Here is a 15,086-nt window from a genome sequence, read left to right as displayed (position 1 = left end):
ATTAAAAAAAAATAAAATGAGATAAAATATTAATTTAATAATTAATATTTACATTAAAAAATTTTATTTAAAGGTAATTAATAATAATTTCATCAATTAAATTATCAAATAAATTTAATTTATCATCATCAAATAATATTTAGGATATGAATTTCCAAATTGATCCTTTGACCGTTAGAATAAATAGTCAAATTAACGGAATTGAGTGTGGAGTGAGTATTTTTGAAATATATGAGTGTATGGTGAAAAATATTGAAATAGTTGGGTGCAGGATAAAATTAACCCTTATTTTTTTCTAATATTGGACAACTTTGCTTATTGAGTGAGCCTGAGGTGAGAGAGACAGAATGAACGAATTAATTTTATTTAATTATAAGAAAGAAGCATGTTGCAATATGAGAGAAGGGAGCGCGTGGAGAGTTCAACGCAATGATGGCAGACGGTTTTTGTCGGGTTGGCATGTTTTGATTGGATGCAGTAATATTACCCGCCTTATTTATTCAAATTTCAACCATTTTGATCACGGCCATAGTGGATCCTTTTGGCCCATCGATGGATTAGTACGTTACACTTCAAATGATGAATTCTTCTGCTTCGCTCACTTTATCTTTGCAGAAATTTTAAATTTTTCTGAAGTGATATTGGTAGCTCATCATATTCCAATCCCATGTTAAAAAAAAAATGAAATTAGCGATTCAATATTTTTTTTAATTTAGCTATTTAAATAATTAATATAAAGAAACCATCCTCTATCAAGTTAGTTCCAAAAACTACAAGAGGTGTGGTGTTCGAAGATTTTTTTTCTTTTTTTCTTTTTTAGTATTACCATTATTTACCAAATACACATTTGACTCAACTTAGATCAAGTGGGCTGCCTTGAAACATGATAGAATTCTATTCTTGATTACTTAAAAATATTTAAATATCTATCTAAATTGTAAAGACCACCTAGTCAAGCGGCGGATTTCGACTTTAAGATTTTTAAAAACCAATTAACATCGTATTAGGTAATTTGTGTCTACGTTCCCGAAACCAACAAATATTAATTAGTTAAACATTGTATTGCCCACTTTTAACGAAATCGTTTGATGAAAACGATAAATGTTATGTATATTTTAAGTAATACTTTTGTCCGAGAAAGAAGCAAACCTCCACCACAAAATAATTAATGCTATAAAATTTAGCAACGGGAAGTGAGCAGTTGACTGGTATAGTGGGAATTGATTTCAATCGTAATAGCTTATATATTTAGGATTATGCTAACTTCATCGTAGTATTGTTATACAGTTAAGAGCCATTTCTTAAATTAATTTCAAATTCCATATTGTTGGGCATTTCAAAAGTTGTTCGTTTAATATGCAATGGGTGAAGTTAATGAATAAAACATTCCATAGCATGGCGATAAAAAGGTTTAAGAATTGAGAGTTTGAAAATGTTGATTTCCAAGAGTTTTCAACTTCCCCCGGTCAAAAAGCAAAATTTGTTGTAATTTGTTTTTTTTTTTCCTGCTTTAATTGGGTTACAAAATCCATAATTTGATTAGTTATTTTAATATTATAAAAATGAATTACCCGCCCCCAAATAATTGTTAACTCACAAAATAACAATGCAAACTAAAAGAATGTGAATTTTTAAGTGCTATTCTTAATAATGATAATAACAATAATAATAATAATCAACTAACATGAGCAAACCCTAGATTTATTAGAAAAAAAGAAAGAAATGAACAAAACCAAGACACCGATCTTCTTAAGTTCTTCATTTTAAAAACCCAATTACCCAGCCCCTAATCTCACATGACATTTATTTATCATTTTCATTGTTAACTTGTTAAGACACATTTTACAAATCAGGTATTGACAATGAAAACTTTCATAAATCCAAAAATGATAGTTCAAAATAAGAATAGGTTTAATCATTGAAGATTACAGTTACGGAATTATAAACTGTTATATTTCTAAATTTTTTAAAGTGCTAAGTTAGGCAAAATTTTCATATACTCTCTAGATGTTATATAAGATATTATGGAACGGCTCCAATTTTATTTTACAACATTAAGTTAAGGTTTAATAGTATATAAGTATAGACTTATCACTTATGGACTCTCCATGCCTCTCTCATGTTAAAGTAATATTTAGAGAATAATAATAATTATTATTATACCCAAATGAGCTGGATAACAGACAGCAACTCTCTCTCACTTTTTTTCGATTTAAAAAAAAAAAAAAAAACCCAAAATTTGTTTAACTCTTCTAATTTTCAAGTCTGCACTTTTCATTTTGCTCCCTGCGCAAGAGAGATTTGATGTACGGAAGATCCATAACAGTAACAATAAAGACAATAAAACATTTAATTTAAAGCTGGATGGGTATTGAGTGGCGTGGAGAGGCAGACATGCTTGGCCATGTCAAGCAACTGTTTACCTTTGCCTGACTCGAGATTCTGAATTGTCAAACCAAAATCTTTTGCGTTTTCTGATACAAAAGTCCCCATTACGGAACGAAATACGTCTTATCTCATCCATCAGTCAAGCCTTTTGGTTTCATTGTTTCACAACACAACAAAACGAACACTACTTCATCAATCCTGCCGCTGACGCCTGGTGATCTGTGCTTTCACGTACAGTTACTGTTTTCCATTATTATTAAATTACCCAGAACTGCACGCAATGAAACGACGACACTTGGAAGTCCCGCAAAATAGGTCTCTATTATTTTTCTCGGTACTAAGAGAAAGCAGGTTAAATTTCTTTTTCTTTTTCTTTTTTAATACAAGGGAGCCTAGTATTGGTTACGGGCAAAACAATACGAGAAACAGAAATCTTATACGTATCATTATATTACCAATAATCAAGCACATATATCGTGAAGGCTGAGAGGTAAGGAACCTGTAAGTTTGGCCGTAGAATCAACAGGATCACCTCCAGCTTAATGCGTAAGTTTGGCCACATGTATCACTTTATGGTGATTTGCCATTCTGTGTTCGTCAACTCCTTGATGCAGTGATTAGAAAAAATGGGCATTAGGCATCAATCTTGTGGAAGAAATAAGTTGAGAGTCATATTAGCTATTCACCTCTGCAATCAAGTAAACAAATACCGCGATCCCAAGCAAGGTGAAGACCTTGAAAACGACCCCATAGTTCTGCCGTAGTCGCTGAACAAAGCGATGTTCTGCCAGTTGCCAGAGCAATCCCTCACCAAGCCTCCAGCGCTAAGCCAAATCGTTCTTTAAACGAGAGCCATCCGTATTCAATTGTAAAATCAAAATTGAGGGCTGGTTTTGCACTGTGAATGTCACGGACCCAAGATGGCAATTCCAAACCAGCAAGCCCACTCATTCACAATCGCATTTGTTGTTCAACTCATTTGAAATTTCTTCTGTAATATGATTAGCAATGATAAGTTCTTCCGAAACACAGCACTAATGCCAATAATTAATTTTAAGTTACAATACTGAATTGTTTGATAAATCCTAACTGCAGTAATTTAAAAGTTATTTTAATATAATTGTTCACTTGTATAATAGAAAATTTATTATATCTTTAATAATTTTATCAAAATTATTATTTAAAATTTATATTTATTACATATTATTAATTTTTATTTCATAATCATAATTCTTTTTTACAACAGCTGTAATTTAAAAGTTATAGAATCTCAATCCCAAACAATCCCAAACACACTCTTGATCTATTTCCAATCGAACATCTCATGCCCTGCATCACATAAGTCCAGATTCTGCTTATGCTTTTGCTAAGATAGGAGCTGCACTTATTCTCGAAAGTGAGAGGAACAAAGTCTGAAGCAACCTCATATTTAAAACTCAGAACCCAAATCCACAAGTAGTGAGGAGAGAGACCAGCATATTTCACCCAATTTTAATTATCAGAGCATTATTCATATCCGTAAGATTCTTTAACCCATGATCACCTCCGGCTTTCAGCGTACAGATCCTGTCCCAATTAATCAAGCTGAGTTTACGCCTGAACTCTTTCTCTCCAAATGAACTTCCGAGAAATTCAGTCAATCCGGAACTCCCTTAGCCCTTAGGGATCCTTGCCGTTTGCATGGCAAAAATAGGGACCGCTTAAATTACTAATTGAGCTAGAGTAAATTCTTTTAGCTAAGGAGAGCTGCAGTGCTTTCCACCGGACAGAATCTGTTGTTGTCAAATCAGAGCTCAATTCACCCAGCAAATCGTGTGTTCACGTGTATAAATGTTTCATATGAATAAGAGTGATAAAAGAGAAATTCGAAACGAGATGTTGGTATCATACGTACCGTGTTCGTGTATGTCAAAATTTGTATTTTCACGCAATTTCTCTCTACTTTTTAGTGGGTCACTCTGTCAGTTGCTCACTCTCTGGCAGTAGAATGGCCATTCTGTACGGAAATTCATCATTTCCAATATCTTAAAATTAAATTATAGTCAAAATAAAAAGAACTATTCTCTTGCAATCTTTTTTATTATTGCTAAGGTACCCTTAGATTCCCTAATATTTCAATTTTTTTTTTTAATTTCATATTAGGAGGGTTAGCATTTTTTTAAGCACAATATTTTAGCAGTTATTGTGTTATTATTATTATTATTATTGTTATTCTTAAATTTCTGATGTCCGATGAGATGCATTCAACTTCCAAACTTGTATGTATGTGTATGTCTGTGGGAATCAAAATGCTTTATCTTAAAGCAATAATCATAGTTTTAAAATCATTCACTTCCTCGATAACAACAACAAAGGTTTATGAACAGAAATCGGTCATAATTTCATCCTTCTGGTAAGTTCCTTTACTAGGTACATGTCACTATTATTGTGAATAATAATCTTTGCACATAAAATTACATATCAATTGCACGCGACACCTAGGATACCGAACATAGAGACAATTAGACAAATAATCAAATAAATAAGTTTTACTGTAAATATTTCTTATCTTTTAGTAATATTTATTGAGCATTTATCTTTTGTTTGATAAACATTTGTAACTGTCATTTGAAAATAAAATTAATTTTATCTCGGACTTACATAATAAAAATTTTATAATGGTTTTTATTAAAGTTATTATTATAAAATTATATTTATTATATTATTAATTTTATTCATAAATATATATATATATATATATATATATATTACCAAATCACTTTTGCTTTACCAGATAATAATTAAGTTCTTTAAACGCGGTTGTCAGATTTTAAACAATTTACCAATTCTTTATTAAATTCTTTGGCAAGCCTAGCAACACATACAACTAAAGGTTTGGGTACAAACACAGTACCAGCTGGAATACTCGAGAGTGCGGGCTACTGGTCCAAAGGGTTATTAAAAATCGGTTTTAAAATAACTAAGCCGGAACCATCTCTCAGATAACAACGCTACGTACCATATCAAGTTTAAAATTTTGACTAGTCGTGTTCCATCCAAAACAAAGCAATTCCAATATATATATATATATATATATAAATTTTTTAAAGCAATTTAATGATCCTGCGCAAAACCCTTCCCAGATCCTCCCCACACTTGAGTCAAGCCACAGAAAAGTAAGGGACTATGAACTGACGACGCTTGGCTACTATAAAATACAAAATCTTTTCCAATATCCACGAACACATTAACCTACTCAATTTTTTTTTTGTTTTTTTTTAAATCTCTTTTCCTTCTCCCATATTCTCTCGTCTCTCTCTATCGCTCATTGGTGGCTTTTTCAAAGTTTCCATTCCGAAGTTTTCAACTCTCCCACAAAACCAAACCACATTACCAACCGATCTCCATTAAGCCAAATTGGGTAAGAGTGCTAATATCAATAGTAATAAAAACGCAATTATTATTATTATTATTTTCTTCTTCTTTCGGCATTTTTTTAAGGAAAAAAAAACTGTAATTTGTTCAGTTTTTGGATCTCAAAGAGCATACGTGTTTATGTGTGTGTCCTTCTGTCTCTCTCTTTAGTTGAACTAGGGTTTGGTCTCAGATTCTATCTCTAAATTTAGCAAAATGGCGCCACTTTTATCTGAGAGCTGTCCCTCTCTTCCCTTAAACAACCTCTAAATATAGAAACTTTTGCCTTCGCGTTTTGTTTTGGGTGCGTTTGATTACATGCTGGTTTATTCCCTGCTCATCAAAACTTACAAAGTCAATATACAAACTCGAGAGCTTTTTATTTCATATAGTTATTCTTTTTCAGGAAGATCACAGCAGTAACAGCTAGCAAGCAAGCGCAAAGAAATGGCGAGAGAAAAGATTCAGATCAAGAAAATTGACAACGCAACGGCGAGGCAAGTCACTTTCTCTAAGAGACGAAGAGGGATTTTCAAGAAAGCTGAAGAGCTTTCTGTTCTTTGCGATGCCGATGTTGCTCTGATCATCTTCTCCGCCACAGGCAAGCTCTTCGAATATTCCAGCTCAAGGTCTCTCTCTCTTTCTCTACCTATCCATTTCTTTATCATCTTCGTAATATTATTATAGTTCCCGTTAAGATCACTGATAGGAAGAGGAAAGATTTGAAAGAGAAGAGACGCACCACAGTGGTCTCACTAGAAGTTGATGCTTAATCGAATTTATTTGTAAGTTATAAAATATTGATGAAATATTAATAAGGACATCTGCAAGTTTATATGTATGAGTTTGGCAGACAGTGTTGGATTTCTAGCTAAATGAAGTTTGAAAAGTAATATATTCTTTATTAGATCAACTTTGTTTCTGTGTAGTTTCTTCTGTATTCTCCATTTTGGTACTGTATGTTATATTATTATTTTATTGATTATATAATAGTTTTTCACAAGTTTCCTTGATGTGAGTGTGAATTTGTTTCACGGAAGATTGCTAAGAATATGTTTTCCCTGAATATTGGTTTGCATTTTCGCTTCCTCTTGTTGTCTTTTTAAATTACTCTTTTTTTTTCACTTGTTATTAAGTTTATTGTGAGTTGCAGTTATGGTCTCATGTGTAATCTACATTAGTACAGTGAGGAATAAGGTATTTGAGGACTTAGATTCCATCTTCTTCTTTCTGATAAGAAATTAAACTAAAATATGTTTGGATAACCATTGCTATGGATTATGCCCAGTTGATACTAGAGAAAACGAAATTAAACTAAAATCTGAAGCCTTATCACCAGCAATAAGGTCACGAGTCTCATAGGAAATTGCTCTTTTTTGCTTCTTTTTCGAAACAGCCATATCAATCATCAGCATTTGCAGTTAAAGACACAGCTTTAGTAACTTGCTTTTTGTTGATTGTTTATCTTCCCTATCTTGTTCTCTTTTGGATTTATTTTCTTTTTCTTGTGGTCCAAGCAGCTAAAGTAGAAAATAATGATTAATGAATTGAATGTGTGGAAAATTTCCCTTCATTTAGGGATTGACACCTAGCAACTTGTAGGTAAATGGATTCTCAGTGCTTGAGGAAGTTATACTGCTGATTATGATAACCAGCAAAGCATAATTGTGACAAAATAGTACTGGAATGTCCAATTTTGAGTCCCGAAACATTTTCTTTTTGCGATTACCAAGCAACATATTATATTGTTTTTGTTATTTCAAATTGTTGCTTTCTGAGAATGACTGATCATGTGATCAGCCATGTCATGGTTATTGAAAATTTTGGTTAATATGCAACCAATATCCAATAGGACCGGAGGGGGAAAAAAAGTTCTTTCAGCTCTTGCTTGTTATCGTTAAGAGATTCTTCTAATAGTGGGCTTTTAATGGTTTCACAATCCGTAAATGTGATGGAGACCTTAGATTCTCTCTTGCGTGAGTCTAAAATGTCATGAATTGTTAACAGGGTGATTCATCTCCCAATTCCCAAATCAAGCTTGAAGAGAGATTTAAATTTAATATTGTGTTTAATAAGTGGTTTGGGATAAAGGATTTGATTTTGAAAATTCAATTTATTTTATCTATCTTGCCATAATGCCATCTACAATTGCTTCACACTCACTGTAAGTTGACTTATTTAAACTTTATACCTTTAACTTCTGGAGGTATTTACCACGCTAGTTGGTTTAAATTGATTAACAATATTTGAACGGTTGATATTTGATAACTTCATAGAAGCATGTAAGTAGTAGAAGATGAAACTTAAGAGTTCTTAACTGGAGCTGCAGATTGTTATTTGCAAGGAACATGTTGGCCCTTTTACGTGAAGTGGTAGAATAAAAAGATGAGTAAATTGCTTTAAAAGTGCCTGAGAGGGAATATGGTGTAGTTAATGAAAGGGAATCAAAAGGGGAAACAAGAATAGAGCTCATAATACTGGTTGGCAGTAAAAAACGAGAAATGTTGCTACCAGATACATTGAAATCATGTTGCCATAGTTTAGATTTAAAGATTAGTTATACTGAGATTGTATATCTGGTTGTGGTGAAAGTTTGTATGGAAAACACATTGGCTTGCTGAGGTCCCGAATAAAGTAAAGAAAACCAAGGTCTAATATTAGATTCTTCTCATAACTAATAGGAATGTGCTCATAAATTGTATCTATTGACAGATTGGTATTCTTAGAGGATTTTATTACTTAAATCCGTAGTCAGGAATTAAACCTCTTAGAATTGCGGGTTCCTTTTGAACTTGCACGCCTTAATGAATTGGCTAACTAATTTGCTTTTGTGTAATCACTGCATTTCCTTTATTGTCCAGAATACGTGTGGAATATGCGTGAAAACTTGATAGCTTTTAAGCAGAAGGGTTGCGTGTCTGTTGAGTGTTGATGTTAACTCTATCATGTATTTTATGGAAATCAATCCTTTGTCTTATCTAAATTAATACAAAGATGAGAAACCGATGATACTGATAAATATACATACATATATATATCATACGTTCATTCTATTCTTAACAAATACTGAAGAAATATCAAATAATAGTGGCCTTACAAATTTAAGAATATACTTCACTAAATAGAAAGAGTCTGTAATCTGATCAAATTATTTCCATCATTTTCTCTTAGAACAAGTCTGTCTTCAGGCCTCCATCTTTGACGCCATTATTTTTATTGGGGTGGGAATATTGTGAAAATATTGCCAATTTATTTGAAATTGCCATGTATAATATTCAAGCTTTAGGGTGGTCCTGCCTAGTTCTTTTCCCATTTATTTGCGCATACTTTATTCGTAGTTGTTTCTTTTTCTTTTTATTTGCATTATTGTGACTTGTGAGGTTTTAAAAATTAGCCTATAAAGTGAAGCAAAATAATAATAAAATAATACATCTAGTACTACTTCTATGGAATTTCATTTGAAGCTGTGATTTTTGTTGAAATATCTTATTTTCATTCATAATGATGCTTTTTAGAATTTATAAACCAAAATAAGACAGTTGGTAGTTTTGTTTTAGACACAAGTGACTTTAAGTTACTTTTGTTTTCTGAAGCATGAAGGAAATCTTAGAAAAGCACCGTGTGCACTCAAAGAACCTTGAGAGGGTGGATCAACCATCTGTTGAGTTGCAGGTTAGCGGCCTCGGTTTCGTATATTTTTAATGTTTTCATTATTTTTTCCCGTGCATCTATAATTACTTTGAGAGTAATTTTGTATGCAGCTTCCATAAAAAAAATTTATGATTAAAGTACTTTAGATGCATTATATTGAAGTCTTGATGGCACAGACAAACCCTAATCAACTAACAACCTCTGGAAGTGATCCTTCTTTGGGCTTAGTTCTTTTTCTCCCTTGCTTTTCTTGTTCTTCTGTATTTTATTCTTGTTGAAAAATCCATATTTCTATAAATCTTTGATGAAAATGCGTGTTCTTTTCAACTTATGTCGTTTTTATTTGCTCATGCTCTTACAATTTGTTTTGGCAATAGAAAATTTGCAAGTTCTGTATTATCATAAGGTACCATTAGGGTTGGTAATGGGATAGGATGGGTTGAGATTTGTCGATCGTGATCTTGTCCCGAGCAGTAAATTTGGACAAAAAAAATCTCGATTTTGTCTTGATCGGGATCTCGAATTTTTCTTGGCATGAGTTTTCTGTCATAAGTTGCAGATTTTGTCATAAACGATATGTCATATGATTATAACCGACAAGACATTTGTATAATGTATTTTATTAACTAAAATGACTTGTTATACACATTGACCAACATATATTTATGTAGTTTATTAAAATGACTTGTTATACATTTCTAGAAACCTAAATTTTAGAGCATTCGGGACCTCGATTGAGATTTTCAAACGTCCCAAATCTTGATTCGAATAGTAAATTAGTGCAAAATTTTATCAGGATTCGGAGAATTTTGCCAATCTTAAGTACCGTTAATGTATCTCAAAACAACCCCATCATTTTGATATTCAATTTGCGTTAAATCTTTGATGACAATCCATGTTCTTTTCAACTTATGTTGTTTTCATTTGCTGACATTCTTGCAATTTGTTTTTGCCGTAGAAGACTTACAAGTTTCTGTATTATCATATGGTACCATTAATATATCTCAAAACAACCCCATCATTTTAATATGAAATTTGTATTTATAATGTTCAATGTTCAGTTATCGCACCCTATTCTTCCTTGTTTACTAATACGGTATCTATGTTAATTAATGTAGCTGTTGGAGAACAACAACTACTCCATGTTGTTCAAGGAAGCTGCCGAAAAAAGCCATCTGCTGAGGTATGTGTAAATTTAATGTTAGGCTGTTTTCTGCATTGATTGATTTGTTGTAATGTGCCTATCGAGGTATAATGCCCCATATAAAAACAGGCAAATGAGAGGTGAGGAGATCCATGGATTAAGTTTAGAAGAATTGCAGAGGCTTGAAAGGTCTCTTGAAGTTGGATTGGGACGAGTGATAGAAAAGAAGGTTTGAAGTTTGAACTAGAAATGCAGTGTTGGTCTCTAATTTCATCATTTGGTCATGAATCTTAATGTAGTAATGTTTTATACTTTTCAGGAAGAAAAGATTACAAAGGAGATTAATGAACTCCAAAGAAGGGTTAGAAATCTTTTGTATTTTACAAAATTCTTTTGTTCATTGAGCTTCTGTTGGTCATGATTGCTTGAAATATTCTTTGATTCAGAATTGATGAAATATATATGCAGGGAAAGTTATTGATGGAGGAGAATGAGCGATTAAGACAGCAAGTATGCAGACACTCATCTTCTCTTTCACTCTTGTTATTTGTTGCATGCTTCTACTTTTGTTAATAATGAGAATTTTAACTGAAGGTGGCGGAGGTATCAAATGCATACGGTGAAGAAGGCCAGTCCTCAGAGTCTGTTAATAATATATGCAATTCATCAAACGCGCCTCCACCTGAATCTGAAAGCTCAGACACCTCCCTCAAGCTGGGGTGAGTGAAATTCGCTCATAGTTTTCTGAAAAATTACTTGATCATTTGTTTCAGCTTTACTTCAAAAACTCATCGTGCAAGTAGTTGAAATTGTTTGTTGAGCTTAAGTGTTGCATTTTTTTGCAGCTTACCATATGCTGGCTAATAATAAGTAGACCCCAGGTGTTCGCTTCATCAATTAAAGATGAATTTATATGGTCTTTTATTTTGGTAAGTATTAATTGTAGTAATGGAATCTGAATCCAACCTCGGCTTTACTCTGTACTCACGGTTAATTAAAAATATGTACCTCAGACTAATGCGATGTAATGTGACATCTACATTTGTTCAAGTATGATATTAGTAATGATAATTAATCCCTTGAGCTTGACACTATGTTACTGTTGATGATAACCTCTTTCATTAAGTAAAAAACAGTCCGCTGACATTGTTCATAAAATGAAATCGTAATTTTGCGTACTCAATGAAAGACTTGAAAGTAAATTGGAACGGTAAAATCACAACGTGATATAAAAGAGAGAATACTTTAAATCGCTAATAAGACGTGACTTTTAACACTACTATCGCGGAAGAAAATAGCTCTTTTTTTTTATGTGGTTTTTGTATTATCAAAATTTAATTGATTGATTGATCTCCTTTTATTTGAAAACGCACACACGGAGCTCACTTTCGAATTCAAAAATCATTACCAGCTTTCATTTTTTTGAAAGTAAATAAGTCTACCGTTTATAAATCATACAAGATAACGGCACTTTCCTAGTTATTAACGTCAGCAAGAAACAACGGACTTGTACCACTAGTATTTTTCTGTGTTTTTCGAAATTATACTTTTTTTTTCCCCCTTCTTTGAAGACAATCGTTTAGTTGAAGGATATGATTGGACAGAGTATTTTTAATTTGCTTTTCTTTACCTCTTAAACCCGTATGAATTGCACAAAGCCGTACAAGGCTTTGCTTTGCACAGAGAAAAAATTGTAGGAAGTCCGCTAAAATTGCACGTCCAAAGTTTGGAGGAAATGGTTAGGGTAATTATTATAAACAAACAAAAGTTCTATCAAGATCTTTGATAGGATACACTGATAGACATTGCAGTTAAAAATGATTACAACCATTTTACTCTTTTTTTGATTTCGAAAGGGCTTTCTTCCTCTGCCCAAGCATATATGTATACATATGAGGACTACCTGCATATGATAATGCCACGAAATCGATTAGGAAAAATGCATATCAATGAGAGGAAATTGACTAAATAAATTACACAGAAGAAGAATGTCGAGTTCATGCCTGGCACATAGAATCCAAGCACAAGAATTGCAGCGTAGAAGTAGTCAAAAGAGAAATTCCATTTGTTTGGCATTCTAAGACAATACTTCTCGGATTCCTGCAAAACTTGGTTTATAAGATCATATTGCAAGCATATGAAAAAGTGCCACAACTTTATCAAGATGAAATACTTTTATAGGATACATTAGCAAGATGGAAAGATGCACTTTTATGTCTACCTGTTGTAGGATTAACAAGGACAAACAACAAAAAGCCGAAGAGAGAAGAATTTCCATAAATTTCACCATTGAAAGACAGACATGCCATCTAATCAACAATGTTTTAAGTGAAAACTCAGCTAACAACATTTTTGCTACATTCCACACTGATTGATCTATAATTTTTAGGAAAGCAAACAACTTCATGGCAGTTAGACAGAGGCAATGAGTACATAAAGAACTATAATTCTGGTATGAAAAAAATTAGTAGAGAAGAAATCTTTACTTTTATGTATGGAAGGGCAGTGTAAATAAGACCAACTTCACTCGTAATGCCAGATGGATACAACAGCAAAAATGTGCTATACCTGCATAGCATTATTAACTATTTAATCGCATAATCACAAATGACTCAATCACTTCCATAGCCATCCTGAGAACAGAAACTCAGCTTATACCTCAGCCACAAGAGCCATGAAGGTGCAAAACCAAGTGCCTCCTTCATGCCAAAGAAAGAGTAGCGAATAATCTGAAATTAAAAGCAATTAAAAATCAGTTCCCACTCTAATCTGGTCCATAAAACTTAACACAGAAACCAACATGAACAATCATAAAATCAACAAATACCAATAAACATAGGATCCAATCCCCCAATGAAAACATGTGTCGTGAATATTACAGTTCTGACTTTTTATACACAACTTCACAAAAAAGCTAAGTTGCTTAGACCGATGGTTCTCAATATTACAAGTTGTTTTGATTGAGCTGCACACATCTTCAATTGTCAAGCAAATTAAGAATAAACATAACATAAGATTTTGCCTACCTGCTAAAGCATAAAAAGTACTTCATTAACAAACAAAGGGCACGATAACAAGCTTTTCTCAAAAGAAACGATTCTCCAAAAACAGAAGAAATATAAATCCAGTATAAAAAAGATGAAAGAGAACTTCACATATCAAAGAAAGTCATATAAAAAATTAAAAATGGTATACTATATAATTTATAACACCCACAAACTTCCCAAAAATTATTAAGAATTTTAGATATCTCATGTCAAGAAATTTATTGCACTGAGGAGACTCCAAGAGCCATAACAACCAAAACTAATGGTTGAAGCAGATTCCCTAAAGATAAGGATAACTGCCTGATATCAAATTACTCTGTTTTCTGCTTCACATTAAATCAATATAAATATATTCCTTCTAAATCCAACCAATACATATAATACATACCCTACTTACATGAACAGTAACATTTTCAAAGATTTGGTGTTCATGCAGTGGGTAGCTAGTAATTAAATGTCCCGCAAGGAAAAGTACATAAATCAACGGGTAAACAGATTAAAATGACAAATTGAGAATCACTAACCTCAGTTAAGGACCAGCTGATCACCAATGAACTAACAAGTATATGATTCTGAGTCTGCCAAACCAAAAGATTGATCATTTAATTAGTTAATTTAAATGTTTCTATCATTTTTAGTAAAATAAAATTTCATAACATAATAAAAGCTTATACAATTTAAAATAAACCTGAGGAAAACTCCATAAAATGCCCCATGTAACATACAATCTAGAGCTAATTTGTGGCAGTGTAGCTGTTATTGGAGATCTCACCAAGCCTTTGCAATAAACAAAAGAAGAATGCCAAATTTAAAATTGAGTTATTATGTTTGGAAAAAAAAAATTATTGGCAGGTAAATAATAAATAATTAATAAACCACATCAGTGGTAATTGGTTTAGAGAAAAAGGGAAGTGGGGAGAGAACAGACCTAGAAGACCATGAAGAATCTCCAAAACGGCGGCGGTTTGGGCGAGCTGGAGAGGCCTTTCGACGGCTTTGTAGACATTTTCGTGGCCGGACTCGTTTAAAGTCTTCAAAGCAAGGTACAAAACCTGGGCCCTGTTAAGTGCAAAAACTAATTTGTTAGTGAAACAACAAAACGCGGATGCGTGAAACGTAAAACGCAAAGAGGGAGAGAACTTGCCATCCGGCAAAGACGGTCCAGTTGTAGGCAGTGAGGTACAGGCGTCTGAGAAGCGACAAACAACCCGCCATCTGTTTTGTATTGAAAATTGAAAGATTGTAAAGTGGGAAGCAATTAACAGAGAAAATTTAGACCATTTAAAACGACAGCAATTAAGGGAGATGGGGATGGGTGCGAAGTGAGAAGAGACAGGTAAGCTGCTCAACCACTTTCGATCTAACCGCCTAATTTATTTAATTTATTTACTACTTGATCAGTAGTAGCCATTCCCATTTCCATGTGCCGATCAGATATCAAACTCATCAGTAATTGCCAACAT

General features: G+C 32.9%; 2 protein-coding genes across 4 annotated transcripts; one reads left to right on the top strand and one right to left on the bottom strand.

The window, feature by feature from the left end:
* Positions 1-5,613: 5,613 nt before the first annotated feature.
* Positions 5,614-11,670, top strand: LOC102609601 (MADS-box protein JOINTLESS). Of its 3 annotated transcripts, none has more exons than XM_006466238.4 (9): positions 5,614-5,788; positions 6,188-6,410; positions 9,375-9,453; positions 10,551-10,615; positions 10,706-10,805; positions 10,896-10,937; positions 11,045-11,086; positions 11,171-11,295; positions 11,422-11,670. In XM_006466238.4, the coding sequence occupies exons 2-9, from the start codon at positions 6,229-6,231 to the stop codon at positions 11,438-11,440; spliced, it is 654 nt and encodes a 217-aa protein (XP_006466301.2). In that variant the 5' UTR covers positions 5,614-5,788; positions 6,188-6,228; the 3' UTR covers positions 11,441-11,670. The 3 variants fall into 3 exon arrangements, with proteins under 3 accessions (XP_006466301.2, XP_006466303.2, XP_052287422.1); XM_006466240.4 differs by lacking the exon at positions 5,614-5,788 and adding an exon at positions 5,809-6,085; XM_052431462.1 differs by lacking the exon at positions 5,614-5,788 and having other exon boundaries at positions 5,809-6,410.
* Positions 11,671-12,267: 597 nt separating this feature from the next.
* LOC102610324 (very-long-chain (3R)-3-hydroxyacyl-CoA dehydratase PASTICCINO 2A) lies at positions 12,268-15,086 on the bottom strand. Its single transcript, XM_006466241.4, has 8 exons — positions 14,768-15,086; positions 14,552-14,682; positions 14,312-14,400; positions 14,148-14,201; positions 13,235-13,305; positions 13,063-13,144; positions 12,580-12,676; positions 12,268-12,479 (listed from the first exon to the last, which is right to left on the bottom strand). The coding sequence occupies exons 1-8, from the start codon at positions 14,836-14,838 to the stop codon at positions 12,409-12,411; spliced, it is 666 nt and encodes a 221-aa protein (XP_006466304.2). The 5' UTR covers positions 14,839-15,086; the 3' UTR covers positions 12,268-12,408.

Source organism: Citrus sinensis, chromosome 7 (assembly GCF_022201045.2).
Source record: "Citrus sinensis cultivar Valencia sweet orange chromosome 7, DVS_A1.0, whole genome shotgun sequence".
Taxonomy (NCBI): Eukaryota; Viridiplantae; Streptophyta; class Magnoliopsida; order Sapindales; family Rutaceae; genus Citrus; species Citrus sinensis.
Note: the sequence above shows the minus strand (reverse complement) of the source record. Positions and strands in the feature narration are given on the sequence as shown.

Bases quoted from the DNA above. Each gene is read 5' to 3' on its own strand.
- LOC102609601 (XM_006466238.4), top strand. From the start codon at position 6,229: ATGGCGAGAGAAAAGATTCAGATCAAGAAAATTGACAACGCAACGGCG. The intron at 6,411-9,374 runs GTCTCTCTCTCT...TGTTTTCTGAAG, and splicing joins TTCGAATATTCCAGCTCAAG to CATGAAGGAAATCTTAGAAA. The intron at 10,938-11,044 runs GTTAGAAATCTT...ATATATATGCAG, and splicing joins TTAATGAACTCCAAAGAAGG to GGAAAGTTATTGATGGAGGA.
- LOC102610324 (XM_006466241.4), bottom strand. From the start codon at position 14,838: ATGGCGGGTTGTTTGTCGCTTCTCAGACGCCTGTACCTCACTGCCTAC. The intron at 14,202-14,311 runs GTTTATTTTAAA...TTGGTTTGGCAG, and splicing joins TTTTATGGAGTTTTCCTCAG to ACTCAGAATCATATACTTGT. The intron at 13,306-14,147 runs GTTAGTGATTCT...TTTTAATTTCAG, and splicing joins TCAGCTGGTCCTTAACTGAG to ATTATTCGCTACTCTTTCTT.